Here is a 26,217-nt window from a genome sequence, read left to right as displayed (position 1 = left end):
TTGAATGTGTTTCTAAATATTTCATCACACGGCTAAACACTATACCCTTTCAAATGTTTTTGTGATTCCGGATTGTACAGTTATTATCTTTGGTTGCAGCATCTTTATAATGGAGAATTCAGAGTCTATTTAAATTTGATCAATGACTGTTAGATCTTTGGATTTGAAGTTTTTCACTACAGTAAAACTTTGATTTTACGCAGTTGGAGGGACCGAAATATGGGCACTGTGTAAAATCAAAGTGTGTAAAATCAAGAGTTGGTATTGAGGAGGAGTATAGTTTTCAGGATAACACTTGCTCATTATTGCTCGGAAAATGAAGCCTAATAATCTTATTAACTCAAAAGCAACACCACAGATGACGTGTTACCTTAAGAGAAACAACGTTGCATTCCTGAACAGTGTTTCCCATGGTTGAACAAAATGGTTGAAATGCCGTATCGAGCCAAAAGTAACAGCCAAAGCAAGGCCAATTGCTAGCATTTCTGGCACTAAGATTACTTTGTTACCCAGGAGAAATCTCGGAATAGTGATACTAAATGGTCGCAGAGAAGCTAATTTTCAAAAATATTCTCATTAAAAGCAGTTTTCAGGATATCCGTTTAACCACCAGCAGACAAACAAAGATTGGAGATTTAAGAAATGAGATACCTGAGGATAGTCATCCAAATTAACCCCATTAACAGGGAGCAAAATTTTGCTAATACATCACAAAGGCTTTACACCCTGTGGGCCTGGGTTCAAGTCCTGGCAGTAGCAGAGACTTATCAGAGTTGGCCCTATCCCTACTTGAGTCTAATGTGGAGGGCACTTCCAGTGCACCACTCTGTCCATCAGATGGGAAGTTAAGTCCTGGTCACTTTTGAGCTTATCATTACAACCTGGCTAATGCCAACATAGGGTTCCTATCCCCCCAGCCCTTACTTCATGGCGCTAATGACCCCAGTTGTTGGTTACCTCCAAATAGCATACCATAGATAATACGGAGCACACAGGACCCGGGATATTCGGAAATTCAGATATTTCCGGTGCTTAGATCACTTTTTTTAAAGTGAGCTATTTAAATGACCGCGCAACTGCTGTCATGCCGCCCGTGATGAATAAAAAATTACTAATAGTCCTGAAAATTTTTCCTTCTTTATAATTTATACGCATTAAAAAAGCATTTCCCCATGAAATTTTAGCATTAGTAGATTGAATCTACCGGGAAAGCTTCTCTGTCGGCATTCTTCCGCGAATTCAGCGCCGGGACCTTCGACTCACAAGCCGTGTGACTCAGCTTCACGTAATATTTTGCTTCCCCATATCTGGTAACAACACCGGACACTTTTTGTATTTCGATTTAATGGTACTAAGCCATTTCTGAGTTTAAAGGGACAGCCTTATCACTCACGTCTTGAATTTGACTTCAATGATTACATGACGGTTGACGACGCGAGTTATTCTCAGAGGGCATTAACTCACGTTCCGTTAAAACGCTTGCCACCTAGCGGAGCTAATAGCTATTCATGTTCCAACCATGTTTAATTTAAACCCTCTGACAATGAGATACAAGTTGAGTCGGTTCTGATAAGCGCGCAGAGCAAGCAATTTTACCTCGCCTCCATTTGTCCCGCAGATGTGGGGTTAGCCTGGGAATGAGACAATGCATGCTGCTTTTACCATCGTGTTGAATCACCATCGACTTATGTCCATACTAGAAGTACGACTATCCTTTTTGGATCACCTTGGAAGCCGAAATTTTGGCACGGGAGTATTTTTAACGACTCATTTCGCCGTTATATTTCGCTGGGGCGACGGAAAACGTAGCGTTGGCAAAATTCTAGAAAGCCTTGCGTTAGGGATAGATATTCCGTAGCTCATAATTCTGGATATAAACAGCGTCGATCAATAAGTCTAATAATAAACGAAAGGTGATAATGTTAAAATCTCCAGCGATCATGTCTTAATCATAAGTAGTTACTCATACACGGCGATTGCCGTGTGTTTTAGGTTTCGATATCCTTCTACGGCGAATTTGAACTAAGAGCGACATTCGCGTTCGTAATGGAGCCTGAAATATTACTGAGAGGGCTCACGGGGAAGATTAGATTCGCGATGTTTTTAGTTTCACGCTCAACAGCGCGACGTCATTTCAACCGTTCCTGTATTCATTTTTGCAACTCATTGAGACGAAATAATAACCTAACTTCATATTGCTCCAGTCGGATTTTCAAAACAAGCCGAAAGACGACTGCGTAAAATCAAGATTAGCGACCTCTTCGGGGATAGGGTAATGCTGCGCAAAATCGAAAAACTGCGTAAAATCAAGAAAAGATGTAAAATCGAAGTTTCACCATTGCAATTCCCTATGCTTTCCGGCCGGACTTGAGTGCCGCTGCGTAAAAACGAGACTTGATGTAAAATCGAAGTGCGTAAAATCGAAGTTTTACTGTATTTTGATAAAAATAGAGGCACCACTATTTTTGTATACAATTCTGCAAGGGTGATTTCCAAAGAAGTAACCAGGAATAATTATAGACTTTAAATCACCCCTTTTGTTCCAGTGTTCATAAAAGCTGAAAGTATTTGTTTTTCAGATCACACTTTTGCAGAATTTCTATGTGATATAGGTTGTCGATTAAACATTGAACCTTTTGAAAGTATAGCCATGAGTAATTTTTCTTCGTTAAGCTAGTTTGCAGATGTGTGACCACAACCATTTGGCTATGTGAAGAATGGATAGATATTTGCACTGATAGATGTTTGCACCATGTTCTGTAGAGTGGTGTTCTGTGGTGGTGAAAAGGGAAGATTAATTGATTCTGATGGGAGGAATTTACCAACCTTTGCTTCATCTGGCCAGGTTTCATGGTTGAGCTAGTGTTTTTGCAGTGTAAATGGTGCATCTAATTTGAAAGAATAAATTTTCTCAATGATCAAAAGTTATCAATTAAGTGCTGAAAGTGGTCTCACATCATAGTCTAGTATGTATGCATAAAATGAGGCCATGATGAGACTAGCTATATACTACAACCTGCAATCTTGGTCTCTCATGAAACTTGTTGTTAAATATGTCAAGCTCATTTTCCTCGAGTATTGCCAGGTTTTAAAATTATTATTCTTATGAAGAAAGATGCTATCAAGGACTTGTTATGAGTTATACGTAGCTCTGCTTGGAAGTCAGGGAATTACTTTCTAGTATCACTCTCCAAGTTAAGTCTAGGTGGCATTCACCTTCTAGGAACAATTTGTTCTTACCAAGAAACAATAAAATGGTTTAACAAGGAGATCAGACAAGTAGTTATCTCCCTTGTACCACAGAAAATCATCAGCAGGTGGTTGACATAGGGAATATAGGGCAGCTTCTACCTTTTCCGAGTACACGAAAATTCATCTCTGTACATCTCCCTGACAACACTCATGTCTTATTCTCTCGTAACTACTTTGCCCTTCCTCAATTTTCCCATTCTTGTACTTTCTTCTCTCTTCAATGATATTTACATAATCATTGCTGAATGATCATTGGTTTTTTTCTTGATGATTTTTCTCCTACCAAGAACTTCTTCAGCTGCTGCATGTATTCCACTTTTAGAACTCTCTTCCAATTATTTCTTGTTCACATCCTGTCCTATTTTCTTCCCCATACCTTCTTTAATGCTGAGTCTTCTTCAATTTTTCAACTTGACTAATGTTTTTCAATGCTTCTTTCTTAGAATTTGAGTGGTATTTCCTCATAATTAAGTTATTGAATGTTGGCATTTGCCCTGGAGTAGCTTTTTTAGTCCCTTACATGCTTCCTGCATCTTTGTTTCTCTAGAATGTCGCCAATTTGGAATCTCCTAAGGTCCCCTGTCATTTTAAGTATACCGGGACTAGCCACGGTGATGACTTCTACGGGTGTCACCCGCAATGCACCTATTGTGTGAAAAATCCACAGGGAAAAAATCATTCGCCTTGACTGGGATTCGAATCAGGGTCCCCTGATTTCCGGTCGAGTGCTTTAGCCTAGGCGTCATTCTCCCCTTTGGAAATTTGAGGATTATACCAGACAAGGTGGTATGGACTGCTGAGCAAATGATGCCACAAGCAGTCCAAATCGTGCATACAGCGCCACAGCTGGAGAGCAAAGCCCAAACTTTGGCCACATAGAGGCGGTCGCTCTTGACTGATTTTAAGTAAAGAATTATGTTTTCCCGTTGTCATAATTTTATGTAGGCATGTAAACCTGAATCTTAGATTATCTAGAATGTTTTCAATTTGTCTTCAAAAGTATCCCATCATTTTCCATGTGTCTTCTTCGCATGGGATTTTTGGATAATGTGCTAACAATGACTAGCCTACTTAAGTAGCATCAAAATTGGTGTTTGTGTATTCCATAGTTTTCGTCACATCTTTAACCGTTGTGTCAAACTTAAAATTTTTGTGTTACATTTTATATTATTTTTTTGAAATTCCAGCAATGATGCCTTTCTTTCAGGCTTTATGGAACCAAATGAGAAGAAAATATTTGAGGATTTGGATTCAAAGACAAATCATCCAAAGTATTGGATGCCTCTGGTTTGGGCTGCAAGTATTGTCACTCGTGCTAGGAGAGAAGGAAGAATTCAAGATGATTTTGCTACAAACACCATTATTGATAATCTTTGTGTTTTCAGAGAACGGTGTGGTGGAATGCTAGGTTACGATTGGGTTAGCATTCCATTAGTGTATACTCAGGTGAAATATTTCCCAATTTTATGAGTAACATTAAGAGGAAAACTAATTGGCAAAATCTAAGGAACAAATTAGTGTTTCCATTGTATTTTTAAATGTTGGTCATATATTTTCATGGTAATGCCAAGGTAATTCATGAACTATTACCCATAAACAGGTGGTGACATTAGCAGTTTATATATTCTTCTTTGCTACATTGATGGGGCGTCAATTCGTTGAAGGCACAAAAGTCCCCATGTTTATGGAGGTGGATTTGGTGGTGCCAATATTTTCATTTTTACAGGTAATAATTATTTTATGTCCAATTGGTAATTTCATTGTTCTATCAGTTTTATGAGCTGGAAATTTAATTTAAAAGTTTGTTTTGAAATTTTCTCTAGACAGGTGGTTTCAGTAAGTGAATTACTGGCAGATTATGAGTTTATCTTGTGTTTCAATTGTCTTAGGTAGTTTATGCCTTGGTAGTTTTACTTCAATATGAAGCAAACTCCCTATTATCGGGTTAACGATGGGGAGAGGTGGTGCGAATACTCCAAACTTTCCCTTTAATTTCATGTAATTTTTATGATTTACGTAAATCAAATAATGCATTATTATTTACTCTAGGGATGGACGGATCCAGGATTTTTTTTGGATTCGGATCGGATCCATGATTTTCGGAGCCGGATCTTTCGGATTGGATATTTTCGAATCCAAATGCATTTTCAAATTCCTCCTATTAAACAAAGTAATTATTCCTGTTTATTCTGGGTACATGCAATCAAAGGAATGATTTTTAGATTTTCATTCACATTTTAACATTTTTTAAATTAAAAATAATTTTTATATTTATATATGGCTTTGAAGTTGGTTTTAAAAATATCTTTACATGCTCAGGAGCTAAACTGTTACGCTTGGGTTTGGAAATGAAAATAGGAAAAATCTTCGGATAAACCACTGACCAGTGGCGTAGTGAGAGAGGAAGTCGGAGGGGTCAGGGCCCCCCGAAATATAAAAACACAATTACTTTCCTTCATACAAGGAAACAAAATATTGAAAAATCATGAATTTACAATAGATTTATTTGAAAAAAAAAAATTTTCTTTGAAGTTTTTTCGATTAAGAAGGGTGTTAAATTAGTTTGAAACCCTCTACTTTGTACCCTGTTGTTTAAAAATTTTTCCCCTTGGTTTTGGACCCCCCCTAACGAAATTCCTGGCTACCCCACTGCCATCGACTGAATTCAGATTTTCCTCACGCACGTTTCCCCCGAATTTTGTCACTTTCTCATCGCATACCGACTTGTCCCAGTGAGAAATGAGTCATCGAATCGCCGCCGATTCGACGTCAAAGTAGTCATCGATAAAACGTCGATGGCAACACATCGATCGATGTCTATATGGTCCGAATATCGACGTGTTTTCGACGTCGACGTCATCGACGTGTTTTCGATGTCGATGTCATCGACGTGTTTTCTATGTCGACGTGATACCGTCTTCTTACTTGCGATTCCTAATAATAATTACGGAAATATACATCTTTTCGGCTAATAAAGAGCATCTATTGCTGCCCCAACGACGGATTTCACTCGAGCTCGCATTGTCTAAACAAATGAAGGATGAAATAATTAGAATGTTTCAAATTTATTATGGTGAATTGTAATCTCATGTCCTTCGTATTTATCTTCAATAATAATCAGAAACCTTTGAGAAAAAATGTGAGATGTTGATATATATCTATGACGCGAGGCTAAAGGTACCGAAATGACACGAATCGAAACACCGACAGCAACCGACACAGGTTTCAACCGGCTTACCAGAGCGACAGAGTCCAAAGATTAGTAGAGACTGCCTTCAAGCTTCAACGCCATGCGCTTCCGATAAAGTTACAGAATGAAAAGGAATCAAAGAATGTTCTCCGAGATTAAGACTAATGTGTATGATTTAATAAAATAATTATTTAATTTTAGCTTTATGATTTGTGTCACATATGTTTTAATAGAGTCTCACCGTTAAATTTAAGGCTATGTCACAACATCACTCAGCCAATCAACACGCTGGCCCCGCTGACCAATGAGAATAACACGTCGAAAAATCGTCGGTTGAACAAATAAAATCGACATCGACCACACATCGATCTATAGTCGTCGAATCGACGAAGATTCGACGTAGATTCGATGAACCATTTCTCACTGGGTGTGTTTCACCCGAAAATGCTTCAGTATGGTGAGGTGGAATTAGCTCTTCCTCGTGATAATTTCATGCCACAGTGCACGCACACGGCATATATTGGTTCTCCTTATCTCAATAGAAATGTTTCTACACAATGAAAGACATTTTTATCAGTACATCATTAAATTAAATTGCAACTGTGCAATCAGCAACACAATTAACAGTATTTAAAACAGCATTAATGTTATGTTCAACGAGGTGCTTGACCGCTCAGCATGTGTAAGTGGTGGTTCATCAGAAGTGTGTAAAGGAGAGGTGGAGGGAAAGCAGCGCGCTCCCTCCATATTTCAAGCAACGAGGCTACTAATGAGGGAGTCAAGGATGAAGAAGTTAGATCTTGCTTCAGTGACGTCGTTGCCTTCAAGGCAAAACCGGGTGAGCTACATGATATATGGTATGCCTCTGCCATTTTTTTATTCCTTTCCGAGACCCCACGGACCATGAATCACTTGACTCATAGGAAAATATCAAGTAACACGGGACAATGGAAACGTATTTCATCCCTACCACTGCTCACCAACTGACTTTTTTCGGTTTACCAGCTTCAATTCTCCCAGTTTCTGGAGGCCAAGTGCTAGGTTAGTCACCTACTAAGCTCGAAGATATCTCGATAGCTTTCAGCCATTGTATGATTGCATTACATGCACGAGGTTCAAAAAAGAATGAGACCTAATGCGACACATATCTGACTGCATTTAATTTTTTTAAGCTCTAAACTTTTTGACCCAAAGATTTATAATCACAACAAGTCTACTAATAGTCAACGTAGTCGAAACAGGACCTTTTTGGAAGAAACAAGCATAGCATGAGCGCATTCAAACAAAACGAGACAGACTTCAGGCAATGCAAACTGCATATATCACATTGCTGCGCCTTCGCCCCTTCGCTTTGAAGGCAACGACATAACATGCAAGATCGGACGTGTTCTTCCCTTGCTCCTCCGCTCGTAGCCTCGTTGCTTGAAAGACGGAGGGAGCGCACTCCTTCCCCTTGACCTCTCCTTCAGCGCTCTTCGCTTATAAGCATTTCCAATTTCATCTATCCACCATTTAGTCCAACAATGTACACACTCGTTTGAATTTTTTAAACCGCACGTTTTGACACCAATATAATTTTCAGTTGCAATAATCCTCAAAATTGCATCTGTAGATGACTTTTGAAAAATCAGGTCCTCAGCGTAATGGAAATTACTCGGCAAGATAGATGTTGACTATTGACCAGGTAATGTCCTTCAACACTACGCTTTTCTCTACGTTTGATTTGAGATTAGAATTTTCAGTATAAATGCCGTGGGATGCCCACTCGTGGCAGAAAATTTAGCACTCCCTCCTGAGCGAAAAACCCCACACGATCTTTTCCATATTCACCTCTGAGGTATGACGTGACGGCGCGATGCTTACATGTAAGAAAAGCAAACAGGAGTATTTTAAAAATACGGCACCAAGGGAGAAACTCCCCCGCCTCCCGCTTGTTTTTGACCTAGGGTTTCAGATGACTGATTAATGCTGAAAACCAAGGCCACTCAGTTCCACTTGGACTTGCGACCGGTGAAGGGCAGGGGGGAAGAGAAGAAGTTTGTGCAAGAGATGCATCTCTAATTTATGCATTTCTAATACTTGCCATAATAACACCTTTATATATGAGGTACGCTGGACTGCTTGAATTATTTCATGAATCAGTGGGCAGAACTGTGAAAACCTAATCTCTGCTGTCAATAGAGGTGCTGCTGTATTTTGTACGCTGATAGTATTCAAGATTTTGTGGCCATTGCACAAAGTAAAATCGGAAATGATTTTACATACTTGGAAATGCAAGTTCAAATGGATATGAAAAAGCAGCAAATGAAAGCTTCCATTGGTTATGCCTCCCTCAGCAAAAATTTGATGTGTATCTATAATCATTCTTAGTCATCCATCAGAATGAGAGAAATTTTTGTTGAAATCAGATAAAATGACCATTCTTAGTAAGTAAATGTACAACTGTGTGCACAGTAAGTAGTCATGGACCACAATAACCTTGTTCTGGCAATTTTGCAAGATAACTGGAAATGTGTCATGTATTGGAATAAAATATCAATTATATAAATACCAGTGAAATTAATGTCCTATAGAGTGCATAGTCAGACTATAATTCATTTGACATTTCTCCATTGGTTAGCAATTTATCATAACTGGTGGACAACCTATTAGCAGGGATGGCAAGTGAAACGAACCAAAAATTTTTCGTTTCGATCCAGAGGGAATACCAGGCCTAGGTTTAGTTTTGTTCCCACACAAAATTAAAATCACCAAGGAGTTTAGTTACAACCCGGAAATGAAACTAAATTAATCAAAACCCTGCTCATCGTTAAGTTTTGTTCCCAGAAGTTGAGCTTAGGGGGATTAGAGGGAATAGTTAGAACCCATTATGTTTGACATGCGTGTGGAGAGGTTAAACATTGAGCTTAACAATCGAATGGCCAGTTTGCGTTCACTGTTTTCCTGTTAGTGGTAAAAATATGAGTGTCCCATGCATCTAATGGTGGTAGACCGAACTTCTACTTTATTCAACCATACAGTTTCGTACTTGGTGTGTGGGTCGAAACTAAACCGTTCGAAGGTGATGAAGCACGTGGTCCCTCCAGTGCAAAACATTATCTGCATTTCATTTCGTCCCATGAATTTTAGTTTAGTTTTGACCTGAAGTAGTTTTGACTCTGATTTTGTTTCTATATTTTGCTTCCGGGAACAAAACTATTGAAATTTTACTAGTTATGCCTTTTCGTTTAGTTTTGATAGCCATCCCTGCTTCTTAGGAGGCCACAGGCAATGCTTCATTTTTGGAGTAAGCCACTCGGCATGGAAAATACTGTTAGGTCATCATCACTAAACTCCACAGCCTTGTACATTCTGCTATTGCACTGAACCTGGCAAGGAAACTTGCATAACTCAAGGAACAACAAACAAAACCCATCGGTTCTCAAAATGAACTCTCATCCATACGCAGGCACTTTGTAAAACCTTTGACCCCAAATACGAGAGCTAAAGCCTATCTGAGCATAGTTAGATTTAGATTTGAATTTGTTGGATTCAGTGCATATTAACATTTTCTATGTTTGATGAAAATTGTATGAAGGAAAAGTCAAATTTCCAATAATAGGTGACATTTGGTGATGGGTGAGGGAAATCACTAAATCATCTCGGAATAATTGGGAAATTCAAGAGTTGGGAATCAGTTGTCACCCTGGTGACAGTGCTGTATAATGGTGAGACCCTGAAATACTGCATACTATTTGAGCGCTCCTGGCAACCAAGTTTGTATTGTATTACTTCCATGGCTGTTGAACATTAGATAATACTTGTCTGAATCATGGCTAATTCAAAATTTCTTATTCTTTGCTGAAGTGGAAGTGCATTGCATAAGACCATTCTGAGGAGTTGATTTTGTCCTTTGGAGGGTCTGTGGCTAATTTGGTTGTCAGGTTAGGACAGAAAAGGTAGGCTAGGGGAAAAAGTTGGAGAACTTGTTGAGGGACTTATTGATGGATAATCCATAGGTCAATTGTTTTTTTCTTACCTGAAATTGATGATACGTTCTGCTAGGATTTTTCACGGTAATAACTCAAACCTCATTGCCACCCTTTAGGGGCCAGAGAGTTTGAAGTTGTTGGAAGAGTTTCCGAGACTCTTTTGATTGTACTCCCATTCCCATGTTTTCAGGGAAGAGATAGTTGGTAGTCCATTCCAACAGTGTCTTTTCTTTGACACCATCGTGGACTGCCTTTTGACTGGCCTCTCTCCTTTGACGTGTGTCACGGGTGGGCCTGTTAGGAGTTGCTGAAACTGCCAATGCAACACAAAGGGTCATTTGGTTGCTCAAGCCTTTCCTTAGCAGCATAGTTGTAGCCCAAGAATTTAAATTTTTTTTAAACAAAAACAAATTGAATGCATAAATAAAACATTCCTGTCGTCTTTGGGGAATGAGGCATTATATTTTCTTCAACAAAGTGTGTGGTTGTCAGAGTGGAAAGAAGATTTTATGTGTTGTCATCATTGAAAGGGCTGCAATAATGTTGAATTCATTTCCTATTATATGTAGGAAGCAAGGGCGTAACCAGGATCAAAACTAGGGGGGAGGCAAGCCATGGTTGTTCAAGTTATAGGCAACATTTAAGCATGGAAAAGGTGAATGAAACCTACATTTTAAGGAAACCGTAACTGATCTTTATTAGTTTATAGCCTGAATTAGTTTTGCTTGAAAAAATATTATTTTCCTTAAAGACATTTGCGATTAGCTTCTAGGGGGGGGGGGGCAGCTGCCCCCTCCTGCCCATCTCTGGGTATGCCCATGGTAGGAAGTTTAATCTATTTTGTCTCGTTTGTCAGCACTGAAAGGGTTGCAATAATGCTGTATTCATTTCCTGTTACATATGTATATTCTGGAAGTTTAATCTATTTTCTCTTGTTTTGTAGTTTTTCTTCTATATGGGTTGGCTGAAAGTGGCTGAATCTTTGGTAAACCCATTTGGGGAGGATGACGATGACTTTGAAGTTAATTGGATGGTTGACAGAAACCTTCAGGTTGGCTTCTGACAAATTTATTTTAATACCTGATGAATATTCCTCAAGCTGATACCTAAATGAATCAATATTTGATTAGTTTTTCACATACTAATCGAGTGTCATATGAGTGGATTAGTAAAGGAATCTGATTAGCATCATTGGCATTTTTATCTTTAATATCAACATATACCGTATAAGCGTGTGTAAGAGGCGCACCCCTATTTTGAGCATCGGAGCTATGAAGAAAAAAAATTTGCGGCATTTTTTTAATACTATCGCGCGGTGTTGGAGAGGCACGCCTGGAATTTCGACGGTTATCGAACTTTCCTCTTTCAATATTAATTAGCGGTAATAGCGGCATAAGAGGGAGTAGAAAGAGTTCCGATCCTCTCTTCGCATACGCTGTTGCTCTACGATGCTTGTCCTATTCACGAACAATTTTGTTTAAATGCTCTCGCAGGAGTATTGCAATAGAATTGCAGCCGTGGAAAATTTTAAGACAAAACACTACAGGCACATAGCATGAACCTTCCCAAGAGCTTGGACAACAATCAGGGCAATCTCAGCGCCGTAGGATAATAACCACGTCGTAGATGTAACGGAACCACACTCGGCCCTCCATCAGCCAATGCCTCTGCCATTTTTTTTCCTTTCCGAGACCCCACAGGAAAATAGGAAAACATCAAGTTACAGGGGAACAATGGAAACGTGTTTCATCCCTACCTCGTCTCACCAACTGACCTTGATCGATCTCCCAGTTTATGGGAGAGTAATCTACTGAGTCCGAAGATATCTCGATAGCTTTCAATAATTGTATGACACGCACGACGTTCAAAAAAAGAAAGAGATCTAACGCGACTCATATCTGACAGAATTTAAGTTTTTTAAGCTCTAATTGTTTGACACAAAGATTTATAGTTAAAACAAGACTACTAATATTCAAAATAGTCCAAACAGGACAATTTCGGAAGAAATAAGCGTAGCATAAGCGCATTCAAACAAGACGACACGGACTGGAAACTTTAGGCTTTAGGCAACGCAAACTGCGTATATCACATTGCTGCACCTTTGCCCCTTTGCTTTGCAGGCAACGACGTCACATGCAAGATCGGACGTGTTCTTCTCGTGCTCCTTCGCTCATAGCCTCGTAGCTTGAAATACGGAGGGGAGGGAGCGCGCTCCTTCCCCTCCGTATTTCGTTGCTTGCTTCGAAGACGGAGGGATCGCGCTCCTTCCCCTGGACCTATCCTTCCGCGCTCTTCACTTATAAGCATTTCTGATTTCTTCCATCCACAATTTAGTCCAACAATGAACACATTCGTTCGAATTTTTTTAAAGTGCAGCTTTTGACACCAATATTATTTTCAGTTGCAATAATCCTCATATTAGCGTCTGAAGATGATTTTTGGAATCAGGTCCTCAGCGTAATGGAAATTACTCGGCAAGACAGATATTGACTATTAACCAGGTATGTCCTTCAAAAATACGCGTTTCTCTACTTTTGATAACCGATTGCTATATGCAGTATAAATGCCGCGAGATGCCCACACTAAATTTAGCGCGCCCTCCGGAGCGAAAAACCCCCGCGCGATCTTTTCCATGTTCACCTCTGGGGCACCGACGTGACGGCGCGATGCTTACAAGAAAAGCAAACAGGAGCATTTTAAAAATACGTCACTAAGGGAGAAACTCCCCTGCCTGCCGCTTGTTTTTGACCTAGGATTACAGATGACTGACTCACACTGAAAACCAAGGCCACTCAGTTCCCCTTAGACTTGCGACCGGTGAAGGGGGGGGGGAAGATAAGAAGTTTATGTAAGAGGCGCACCCTCATTTTCAGCTGCGATTTCTGGGAAAAAAGGTGCGCCTCTTACACGCGCTTATACGGTACTTACCAAATTATGTTATATTAAAGTAGATGACCAATGTTTGACCTTTTCCACTTGGTTGCCGGGTGACTCTCGACATTGCCTAGCTCACTACCAACTTATGTGTCAAGTGACTCTCAACCAATAAAATTTTCCATTTAAGTTATTTAAAAATTTAATTTTGAGTGGATTACTGGTGTTTGGGCTTCCTAATCCAAAGTGAAAAACGCTAAAAGTCAAATATTCTTAAAATAGAGACCTTAATTTTCTATTTCCAGGTTTCCTATCTTATTGTGGATGAAATGCATTATCAGCATCCAGAGTTAGTTAAAGATCAGTATTGGGATCAGATATTTCCTTCAGAGTTACCATACACAGCTGCTACTAAACAATATCAAAGAATACCACCACAGGTATAAGAATAGCTGTATTATAATTGTACATATTTACATTCGTAACTTATTTTTATCTGCTCTCAGTAGGAATAGTATATGCTATATTATTTACAGAAGTATTTATATGCTGTAATACATTTTTTTGACTTTAAAATGCTTTGGAAGGTCAATAATCTGGAAAACATGGGACCAGGGGCATTGTGGGATAAAAATTATTCTGGTGTTTAGATCACTTTCTATTTAGTGAGCAATTTAACTAACCACATAACTGCTGTTACATCATGGGAGGATTAATGTAGAGAAATGGCCTCTCCTCTCCAAATTTCTTGTGGTCAAAAAGAATGTTTGGATGAAATTTCAGCAAGATAATAGAATATATTGGATAACTCTTCTTCATCAACATTCTTCCACAAATCCAACTCAATTTCTTAGACTCACAAGCTGTTTAATTTGCCTTCACATAATGTATTGCACTCCCCCTTCTCATCCCAACAGCAGGTACTTTTTGTCATAAATTCAATCTTTCGATATGTGGTGCTAAGTTATTACTAAATCATCAGAGACTACCTTATCTTTCATTTCTTTAATTTTATTTAGTGGCTAACCCCTCAACACCGTCATTGGTACCCTGCATAAGCCCTCTAAATTTCGTCACGCATACCCAATTCACTTCCTGAACTTCTGTACCTGAAATTTTTCTATGTCAGATATGTATTGTATTTTTAATTAAAGCTACAGTAGACTCTTGTTATTATGAAGTTCATGGGACCAAAAAAGCGGAGGTTCATAATGACGAAGTTCGTATGAGCATTTGTTTCTTTTAGGAAATGTCAAAAAAAAAGTTAGTTAAAATTTCTTGTCTTTTCAATAAAAACAAGCACATTTGTTTCATTTTCTCATAAAAAGAATGCAACATGATGCAATCAAGAGTTGATATCTTCCCGAATACCCTAAGTCCTCAATATACGAACAAGATGCATTCCTTGAGACCTTGTTTGTATGTTGATAAACCTATGCAAGGCACCGAAGAGTGCAGTTATCCTGCAGAATGCGACACTGCATCACAGTTGTGTGCTACTTCACCATTGTGACAAACTGATCTAAGGTCTGTTCACTTTATCTTTGCGGGTGAGCTGGTGTGGCTTAACCGAGTAGGGGTGAGAGGAGGGAAAGTTTATCTACACGTGACTTTCCCTCTTCCAATCAGCAGACAGTAGGCGTGGCCTAGCACTTCGGAATTTCAGTCGCTCTCAGACCTCCGTCGCGTCAACTTCATGGAATCTGCTAGTTGTGTTGCCAAATCTCGCGCGTTCTCTTGGTGCTCTTCGATTCTTCCATTTAAATCCAACTTATAACTTACTGTTCCTTATTCTTCCACATCAATCCCCTCTAAATAAGTAGCTATACATTGTATGCATTGTTTCGCCGCCGGGCCCAAAATATCTGTGCCCACGTATGAGTCACACCTTTTCAGTGGGACACTAGGGTGCCTGTGTACATTTGGCAACATTAAGGTCGCTCCTGCTCTCTCTCGGTACTACCCCTTCCCCTTCAGCAAGGCCCCTCCCCCTTCAGCGAGGCCCTCCGATAGTGTCCGGGATCTCACGAAAGCTGACCCGCAGGGATAAAATGAACAGATAATAGCTGGGCGTGCGACACAGCTGAAGCCGAACAATCGCTGTCTGCGGGAAGGGCGAAAAGCAGAACAGATCCTTACTTCACGCTGGATTCAATTATACTTAGTTCAGATTATGCCAAAAAGTGTGAGTTCCTCTGTGCCACACCGCATTGCATTAGCCAACTCGAAAGGCACCAAATGTGACAACTGAATCACCATCCATGATTGTAAATCAATCACTCACAACAGGGAAAAATCACCTCATATTACGCATAAATAGATGCACGCGGAAAAATATGAAAACCTTGCTGGAATTCCTGGGTGGTTGACTCTGACAGCTTATCAGCAACGAAATCACCAAGCTCTTAAAACCATTGTTAAATGTTCACATTAACTCCTGTTCTGTTGAAGATAGAAGGTTTTCACTTTGTAGAGTTAAGCCAACTGTGATTTAAGGGCCAATCATGTTTCATTTAAACTTGCCAAGAAATAAGGCGAGTCAGTTTTGATCAGCATCCCACATAAGCAACTTTCTCAATGGTCCATTCATCTTGCGAAGATGAGGTAAGCTAGCGGAATGAGACAATCCAAGGTACTGTTAATAACAATAATAATTATGCCTCTAAAGATCGCAGGTTCTCCCAATTACAATCATTTTAATATGTTTGGACAAGACATTTAAAAACACCAATGCCCAGGAGGGACTTGAATCCGCAACCATCGGTTTGGCAGGCAAGGACTTAACCTTGCCTGCCAAGGCCGGCTGAGTTATCGCCATATTTCCAAAGTTGTCGCTCAATTTTCTTTGACTTCAGTATAGTGGCAGGTCTATGGGGGGGGAGGGGGTCATAGCCCCCCCTATTGGGTCTAAACACACACTAGGTAAAATCGAAGTATTTGGGGGTTGCCACTTCGTACATAAGTGTTTAGTAATATTTTCATACCTATTTACCTTCTTTAACGAATTGAAATACAAATTGGCTCAAAACTTAGGGCGTATTTTACACACTGTTGGTATGTTACAATCCAGTGATAGATCCAGAGAGGAGCTAGGGATGCCCCCCACCCCTTGTGTATTCAATTTACACTAGATAGAATCGTAATCTCTTAGCCTCCCCCCCCTCCCCCCTGTGGCCTTGTGTGGCCTCAACATGTGGCTCTGGCCTTTGGTGAATTGGGTAGTTTTCAAGGTTATTGTTCTCTTGATTGATAGTTGATAATATTTACAACCAATTTTTTTCCGTTGAATATTTTTTCTATTTTTTTATGATTTTAAGGGATCAACAAAAAATCTAGATATCCCACCGGAAACATCAGCGTTCTTACCAATGGAGACTGTATTGGAAGAAGAACATTCAGGAGAGTTGCTAGATGATGATGTAATCATCGATTTGGATCATAATAAGGTTTGCAAAATATAATCCTTTTTTAAAATGATTTCAAATTGGCTATTTTAACTTAAATTCAGCTTTAAAATTTTTTTTTTAACTCTATTTGAGTTTTGCATGATAACTTATTAAATCATTTTCACCATTAGCTCTGTAGCTGTTATATTTGGTCTATGAAAAGCCAATACATAATTACTTCTATTATAATACCTGTTAAGAAACTACTCTTAAGTACCTGTTAAGGAATGCATTAAAAGTAGAGATGGTTCAAATAGCAGATTTCTCGAACTCGAATATCGAGTTCGAATATTAAATCATTGCACGAACATTCAAATACCTCGAATACTAGAATTGCTCAAAGTATATTAAACGTATGTTTTTCTTCTATTTTACTTGATGAATGTATACATAAAAAGTTATATATCAAATACATTTTAAAAATCAACTTTTGCATTTTGATTAAAGTCCCCACATTGATTGTTGCTGGTTTACATCAGATATTTTTGGTTGCACTTTTCCTTCGGTATCTGTTTTTGTTGGGTGACTTTGTTCAGACCAACTTATCATCTCCACAGCCAACTGATTTTTTATCATCTCAATTTTATTTGAATCTTAGAAATCACTGATTTTAAATTGCACATCAAGAATTGTGGCAAAAGAGAATAATTGTTCTTTTTCCAGAAATTCATTCCAACTTTTACTGGAAAACAGCAAATCATTGACAAAACCTTGTAGATGACTATGTATACGAAAACTTCTTAGTTTCTATGAAAATTAATAATGCTATCCACGAGGGGGATAACTTAAGAAACTGTGACTGCACTTCCACTAGCAAGAAATGTTGCTCCTTCAAAAATATTCAGAGCATCAATCAATTGCTTGATAGCATCGCACTATGGTGGTGGAATTATGTCTACCTTAAAACTCAGGTTAGAGGCAGCTAATGTTATGACTTGCTTCTGTTCCGGAAGATGCCTCATCATTTGAGAAATGGAGTTTCATCCTGGTGGAGCAGAGAATGAGAAGTGGTGAAAATAATTTTTTTGAATGTTGGTATATTGATGGGATGCATTCAGCCAGGGGCCCGTGCATATGCCGTTTTTTACTATTATTTTAATGAAAATTTCGATCCTTTTGCAACTTTGACGCATCATTGCGGAGCCATTGATCGGCATAAAGAAACAAAACTGATGTCAGGAGAAGCTCACATCCTTGCAGTCTTCGAGTTCATGATGATCTTCCCGATGAGTGGAATGGTTTGGGAGCAGTAGCTAAATGCGTGACGGAAGGAACCCCTAAAGTCGATAGTTTTCCCACCATTTTTAATTTATTAAGGGGCTTCAAGGGGGAAACCGAGGATTTTTGGATTTTTTTCCCCTGATAATTTTCGGTTGCCCACATCGTACTGTATCTATTCAGCACTCTTATCCGCAAATTTGATGTAGTTTGTCAACTTGCCTGAAACGGTGCTGAATGCACTAAATGACTAGAGTCCTCTACATTTTTCCGAGTCAACTACCAACGACGTGTGTGCAACAGTGTATTTTGCAAAATTCAAAGTACTCGGGGTATTCGAGATCTTACTTTTAGCATAATTATTCAAGATCTCGAATGTCGAATACTTTATAGTATTCAAGGTATTCAAGTACTTGCAGTTACTATTCATGCCTCCCTAGTTAGAAGAATGCTCCCTTATCTTTCTTGCCTGTGCTTTCTCTTGCTGGTTGAAATCTTTCACTCACATTTTTATATGGTCCATGTTCTACATATAGTAACTCTTTATAGGAGATTTGTATTGAAAACTATTACTTTCTTCAGTTAATGCATTGAAATCTCAGTGCTTAGTTTAAAAATGAAGTATGTATCCAGAAAAAGCAAGAGCTGTTCCAAGCAAAGTCCAGCTCAATATTTAACTGGGCAATGTTTATATTTTTTGAAGGAAGTTTTCTTTGTTTCCCATCAGATAAAATTGATTCAGGGTAATTGGGTTTCAAAGGCTTAGTGTGCCATCTTCATTAAGGCACAGCAACCCCAGATTATCCCCCTCGTTTTACGTGATTGCAATGCTAAACTTAGCTTTCAAGACATCGGTTACCAGCATCACCAATATCCAGTGGAAAACCAAATACATAAATCTCCCCATGATCATTGTGTTAGGCAACCTTAAAATTCTTCATCTTTATATTGCAGCCTATCAATTCATTTTAGCCCTTCAAGCTGCATGTCTAAAGTGAATTGACTAATACCATAGAGTAAGTATATTCTTATTCTTAATATATACTTTCTCTATGCTAATACCTATAGATGATGTTTTTCCCTCTCAGACTCAATATCCCCCAAAGTTATGGTGATTACTATGTATTAATTTTGTTTTATTGACCGTTAATTTGCACTATCTTAAATTTGAAATCAATTTTTATTTAAATTATTTGTGCTTATTCTGATGTTTATTTGTCAAAGCTGGACTTGGAGAATGGAATCCAAAAGAGAAGGGAAACTCATCCAATGAGATTCCAAATGGGCAGGAAGCCAGCAATGAGCTCAAAAATATCGGGGTCACCAGTTGCCGGAGGTCCTGGTCACCTGTATGGTGTGCGATGCAGGGCTGGAGAAATAATTGAAGGAAAGGGATTCAACCGGTTAGGGCTATCATATTCTTCGTCAACTGTTAAGGGGATGAGTAGCTGGTACCAACATAAAAATCAAACAACTGCCCTGCGGCCCGATACATCTTTCCATCCAGGTGGAAGGAAACACTCTACGCTGTCAATGTTCAAGGAAATATTCAGTCATGAAGACCACATGCAAGCAGAGTTGAGTAAGTCAATGAACACACAACATACTTACATGTATAAGACTGTATGCTGTTGAAGCGGAGTATAAATTTGTACTCTTTTTGCATCGTCATCGTTGTTTTACTGGTTGTATTTATTTTGAATATGAATAACTGATAATTATCCTTGATTTTTTTGTTTTTCTTTTCAATTTCAATTGAAATTTTTCACCAGCCATATTGTTATGCTCATCCCAAAAATTTGAAATACCTGAATTTGATTGGGGTGATATTAATAGCCCCAGTGGTTTTTTGATGAGAGAGAATGGGTAATAAAGCATTTTTACAGCCAGACATTCTCCGACCATTCTGCCAATTTGTAGAGTGATTGTGGAGCAATGTAAACTCCTTGTTGGATTTTTCTCGAGTAAACACCCTTGAAATGCCTTCGCAATGCCTTGCTTGGTGGACATTGGCCATTTAAAAGTACTCCCCAAACTTGAGGAAATCCAAAAAAAAACTTGGAATGGCTTCCTCTACGTTTGCTTGAGCATTTGTAATACTAGCTGCAAATCCTTAGTGAGTGGGTGTTGTTACAATAAGTGATAATGAATTCTCAGTGAATGCTTATCATAAATTATTTCCCAAACTCAAATGAATGTTTCTATCTCATTAAGGAGCTTTCTTAAAATGCTTACTTGTAAGCATTTTGGTGTAGGGTAATAAAGCCTGCCAAATGCTTCATGGTTGGCATTCCATATAGTCTCTCAAGGAAGGCTTAAAAACCCTGATTGTCTCCGTGACCAAAAACACTTAAGAATTGCATCAGTATCATTCATCATTTAAGGTGCATGGTGTTTTCTGTAGATATCTGTTCAAGTTTCAATAGCTTATGTTAAGGATCAGTTGTCAGTGGCAAGAAGAGAAGAAACACTCCAAAAAATTTGAAGGACTTTGATAAAAGGTGTTAAGTACTGTGTCATTTGTGCCTGTATATAGGGTTTCAAACTGCCGTCATTCACATAATGTGATCTCTCATTCTTGTACCATATTTAGTTAGGATTGCACATGGTGGCGGTGCATAAGATAAACACTAACAAGATTTTTGTAAGATTTTTGTGGAAAGTCCTCATCAGTTGCTAGTTTCTATTTACTTATTGAGTGAGACTTATTTAAATTAAAATTCATTTATTCCTTAATTACTTCTACTTTTCAATTCATTCAAGCAGTAATTATGCTTCGGCATTAGGTAAAGGAACTAGTGATAATTTTCATTGTTCAAAGTGAAATAGTTTAATTACTTATATTTTAGAAAGAGTTCAAAATTTTGCAAGGGAAGACTTTACCCCACGGGCCTATATGTACCTATTTCCATTTGTCTTTTGGTGTCACTATTTTTGTTTTGTAGGGAGACATCTGGGTAGTAATGCATCTCTTAGAAGCCACAGAAAGCCCTTTGGTAGAAGTGTATCAAGAGTTAGCTCTTCTCTGGCCTACTCTCTGGCTAATTCGTGGACATCAATAAATGGAGGGAATCCTTCTTATTTACAGGTAAAAACATGATAATTGGGTGTTTTTTTTTACTAAGAGTTATCATAATAAGTGACCAGACTTTTCCTTAACTTCCATCAACTCACTTAGTGAAGGTTTTTTATGAATGATAAGGGAAACCTCCCCACCCTTTGTGCCTAAGCTAAGGCATGTGAATTGCACCTATTCAGAGTAGGGGTAGCCAGTTTCTTTCTCTGAACCACCTCACCCTACTAGGATTTTGTTGTGGGTGTGTCCGAAGGGCTTCTCCTGGATTTGAACCAGGGACTCTTTGATCAGTGACTCAACACACTACAGACTAGGCCACCACACTCACCTCCTTAAACAGTTTGTATGTAAAAAGGGCTTCATCATTAAAAATATTGTTAGCAATAGAAGATTTGAACAAGTTAATATCTCAAGCAGTATTTATGTATTAGAATGAGAAAATGACTGTTAAATGATCTTCACTCCAGATAGCATAGTTCACAAATTGATATAAATTACAGTTCTCTGTTGTCTGAACATTGTTAATTGTATTGCAGATTGAACAGTTGCCATTTGATTTAATGATATAACGATAAAAATGTATTTCATTGTGTGGAAACATTTTTATTGGTGTTATGTTTGTGCATATTGACTTCCCGCTCTCGCTACGCCATTGGTCAGTGGTTTAACCGAAGATTTTTCCTATTTTCGTTTCCAAACCCAAATGTAACAGTTTAGGTCCTGAGCATGCAAAGATGTTTTTAAAAAACAACTTGAAAGCCTATAAAAATGATTTTTAATTTATTAAAATGTGTATGAAAATCTAAAAAGCATTCCTTTGATTCTATGATCCAGAATAAATTTGAATAATTACTTTGTTTAATAGCAGGAATTTGATAATCCATTTGTATCCAAAAATATCCGATCTGAAAGATCCAGCTCCGAAAATCAAGGATCTGATCCGAATCCGGATCTGAAAAAAATCCTGGATCCGTCCATCCCTAGTTATTATCATGCTAAGAATGCATATTTATAAAATAAATATCATGCATATTTCTTTATAAAGTGACATATTCCAAATATAAACATGAAAACACAATAAATATGTAAAACTGAGGTGAATTGCAATGAAATCTCGCATTACAATTACATGCCAGTAACCCTCCATTATATGTGATTAATTATGGGAAATGGCTATTGGAAAATACACTTTCAAGTGGCAATAGAATTTCTGGAACAAAATTAACCTATTAGAAACTCCGAAATTCTGGAGTGGAGTAGCATTATAGCAATTCGCTCCACTCCGGGGAGCTCCGATGTGACACTCCACCCGAGTGCTCCGCTCCGACATTGCTCCGACCTGCTCCAATCTGATACAGCCGGAGCGGAGCAGGTCAGAGCAATAATGAAAATTCACTCTGCTCCAGCTGGAGTGGAGCAGGTCGGAGCAACAATGAAAATTCACTCTGCTCCAGGTCCCTGGTTCGCTCACGGCCGCTCAGTTTACCCATGTTGCCACTGTACCGGCGTGTGAGCAGTTTATTATTGAGGTTATAAGAAATGTGACTGTAAAGCATGCGAATAAGTTGTCAAATGAAGTAACTATTTAAGCTGAATCGCTGAGTACAAAATATATTTTGAACTGACTCACAAGTTACAACAAATTAATGGATGATGTTGTCAGGAGTTAGGGGAGTTTCAGTTTTGATCCTGATGCTATGCAGTATGTAAACTATGCTACAAGCATATTAGTGCGGCTCTTCAAAATCAATATTGACCACTACTGTTTTCAGTGAACAGCTGTAGTAGTACTGCAGGCAATATCTCTGCCAAAAAAGAATAGATAAGACCCAGATAGGGTAAAAATGTTGAATTTTTAAAAATCAAAACCTGGAGAAAGAACCATTAGCTGGCTGATATTATGTGACATATTGGCCGATCATGAATTCTTTAACAATGTGTTATTCGAACTTTTTTACTTGGCAAATAAAATTATGGAGACGATAATTTTTTTTCGCAGAGCTTTCCTGCTAATTTACATCTTTGGTGAAATTATTTTCATTTATTTCTTGTGGTTGTTCATTTTTAAATTTGCCATTAATTCAGATAATAAGAGGTCATCCTTGGAACCGAGTATCGAACCGAGAACTGATGGGGGAGAACTGGACTGGTACCAAGAACTGAAAAAATTTAAGAACCAACTCATCCTAAGAATATAGTCATCTGAAATCAGTGTTAATCTTAATTAATAAGGAATTGAAAAATCTGTTATAAAGGAGCTCATGGTTTGATAAATGCATTGTTTTTATTTTTCATTTTGCCTGACTTTTGTTTTTTTGTTTCAGCCTACAGCCAGCAGAATCATGGACTGCCACTGGCCTTGGTCCGACAAGTACTGAGGCCATGGGAGTTGCTGCTATTGGGAGAACTTCAGGAGCAAATTCACTGCAAACCTCACCTCAAACATTTGTGCTGTAAAGAAATGAGACCCCCATGAAGAACGCTTTCGATCCTGAAGTTTCATCTTTCCCCACTTTGCTGACCTTTCTTCCATTACAATGCCTAGGGTCGGGTAACTTCTCTACTTGCCTTGGCAATCAAAGAATTCAATATGGCCACAGTAAAGAAGTTTCTAATGTGCTTCCTGTTCATACCTGCTCAAGATTTGGAATGCTTGGATCCTAAGATTCGACTAATGAATTACATATAATAATTTAACCACTGAAATGAAAGTGAATTAGAGAATAGGGACTTTTTAAAATCCCCCCTTTCAAACTTTGCAAAATATTTTGCCTCCTTCCACCAGTCCAGGTAGATGGAATATGAATGGATCATATGCCAATGATTCCTCCATTGTAGTAACATTGAGTCTAAGCAATATAAATTCTGACTTTAAAGGCACATTAGGCCTTAACCCAGTTGAAAAACAACCATCATATTACCATGAAATTCCAAGTAAACCTGTGATAATTGGTGTAAAAGATAGAAAGGCATCTCATAGAGATTTTTCTGTGATTAGTGGCAGTGCTGCTGAAAAGACCCTACATTAAAAAACAAAATTTGAAGTAAATGGGCTGGGACTCACTGATGGGAGGAGAGGATTTCATGGTAACTCTGGTGACTTAGGCTCTGACAATGGGAGAACAATAGAAGAACCATTGCAGCATATGGCTCTAGCTCATCTTCCTCTCAATGAAGTAACACTCTTCATCAGCATGTATTCTTGCCTCATATTCCATCCTTCGCTATACCTGTTCCATCTGTGCCACCTGCACACAATACAGGTGAAGATATGCCAGTGCTTTGTGATGGTGAGATTTCTACTGCACAAGAGTGTGAAATAAACATTGGTGTAGGTTTGAAAGTGTCAGTGAGGCAGCTGGGAGTAATTCAGAAGAGGTGGAACCTGTTGGAAGTAGGCGTAGACTGGGTGGTCTGAGGAGCTTTGTGGAACTAGAACCCATAGAGGAAATAATTGAGGTGGTTGAAACTTTTTTGTTCATAGGAAACCTTAGGAGGAGGTAAGTCTGAAGTAAACCAGCCCCTATATAGCAGAAGAAATTGCTGTGGAGACTTTTCTGTAGGCTTCATTTATAAATAGTATACTTAGAAATAAGTACAAAACTTGGAATTCGAGAGTAGATCATATTGACAAATCTCATAGGCTCCTAAAAAATTGTAATTCTGGTCGACATGAGTTATTTCACCTTATTTATGAAGGAATAGGCATTAGTTGTAATTTTATTTGCATACAAATCAATGACTGAGCTAGTTTTCTAATACGAAAAGCAGTGAACCATTAAAGGAGGAATTCCATTACGGTGCTTAGTTATATCATTTTGTGATGCACAAGTCATATTTTTTAAAATGAATTATTGCATTCATCCAAGGCATTCTGTGAAACTATATTAATCATTGAGATCAACTGAAATTACACATTATAAAATGCATTGGAAAAAGTAATGTTTGAGTTCAAACGTAAAATAATATTTTTATTTATGTCATTGGTTATGCTCCATTTACCTCTTTATTTATCATAATTTGAATATTTTTTCTTTAAAAATATATTAAGCGAGAGTATTTTCCAATAGTCATATTCTTTATGGTGTGAAAAGGAAGGAAAATTAAAGGTGGATGTGTGGTCAGAAAAAAAGAGACGTCAAGGATTCAAGATTTTTATTTATTTAACTCTTAATGTGCATCAGGTTGGCAAATAACCATGATGTATCCCTGAGTGACATGTGTAATCTTTAGTATTAGTTTTAACATTTTTAAGAAAATTTTACTTCTTTCTTCTGATGATGTGTTGGTGAAACACATGCTTACTCTCATCTTTTTATGTCATGATTAATTTTCCACTTTCTTTGTTGGGCATTGATATACATTTCCAGCCATGCCTCAGTTTTAGGGCAATTGTCCTTTCAAATTAGTGTGCAAGATCATCAGGCTTTTCATGATGACATCAGCAGGGAAAATTTTTGTCCTCTAGATTATTATGCATTACTTACGACCTTGATGGAAGTCTGTACTTTTGACAAGCTGGATATATTTTCTTCTATTATTTCGGTTTTCAATCCTTTTATGTCATGATTAATTTTCTACTTTCTTTGTTGGTGTTGATATGCATTTCCAGAATGTAATTTGCATGAGTCTTTGGCTGTGCAGGCCAATTATTTTACATAGGCTTACACTTAGTATTAATTTATTGTGTTGTGTTCTTTTTATTATTTTACATAATTATTGTACGTAGGCTTACACTTAGTATTAATTTATTGTGTTGTGTTCTTTTTATATCCATCAAATCAAGAAACACCAAGAAACTTTATAGCTTGTCATTTGGTTATGTGTAGTTACTGTGTTAAATTGAATGCACTGTGGCCAAAACTGAATAAATGAACTTATTTGACCTGGTGGAACTACCTAATTTTGGAAATACCAATAATTTGGTGATGAAATATTAATAAAATTTTAATCATTGAGTTGAGTTGATTTTAATTCATTGCAGATCACTTCAAGAAAAAAAATTGATAAACATTGGTGCCCACAGTTTCCCTCAATGCAGGGTTTTTCCCTATTTCTATGTATACCCATGCTGCTGATATAATGAGGTTGGTAGTAAGGTATTGCTCTTGATGAAGTTTAAACTTACTCCAAGCTTTTTAATGTTAAATATAAGTGAAGCAGCACTATTTTTTCCTATTTCAAATTATC

The 26,217-nt window shown here is 38.1% G+C and overlaps 1 protein-coding gene across 2 annotated transcripts in view; it reads left to right on the top strand.

The window, feature by feature from the left end:
* The window catches only part of LOC124159302 (bestrophin-4-like), a 54,465-nt gene extending 28,480 nt beyond the window's left edge, over window positions 1-25,985 (top strand). The window contains exons 7-14 of one of the 2 annotated variants that reach the window (XM_046535032.1): window positions 4,460-4,698; window positions 4,853-4,978; window positions 11,357-11,464; window positions 13,593-13,727; window positions 16,605-16,733; window positions 19,176-19,533; window positions 20,897-21,039; window positions 23,352-23,504. In XM_046535032.1, the coding sequence (XP_046390988.1) occupies window positions 4,460-4,698; window positions 4,853-4,978; window positions 11,357-11,464; window positions 13,593-13,727; window positions 16,605-16,733; window positions 19,176-19,533; window positions 20,897-21,039; window positions 23,352-23,405 (1,292 nt within the window). In that variant the 3' untranslated portion in view covers window positions 23,406-23,504. Of the gene's footprint in view, window positions 1-4,459; window positions 4,699-4,852; window positions 4,979-11,356; window positions 11,465-13,592; window positions 13,728-16,604; window positions 16,734-19,175; window positions 19,534-20,896; window positions 21,040-23,351 lie in introns of both variants that reach the window. The other variant, XM_046535033.1, reaches the window with a different exon arrangement.
* Window positions 25,986-26,217: the final 232 nt, after the last annotated feature.

This window comes from Ischnura elegans, chromosome 5 (assembly GCF_921293095.1).
Source record: "Ischnura elegans chromosome 5, ioIscEleg1.1, whole genome shotgun sequence".
Classification (NCBI taxonomy): domain Eukaryota; kingdom Metazoa; phylum Arthropoda; class Insecta; order Odonata; family Coenagrionidae; genus Ischnura; species Ischnura elegans.
Note: the sequence above shows the minus strand (reverse complement) of the source record. Positions and strands in the feature narration are given on the sequence as shown.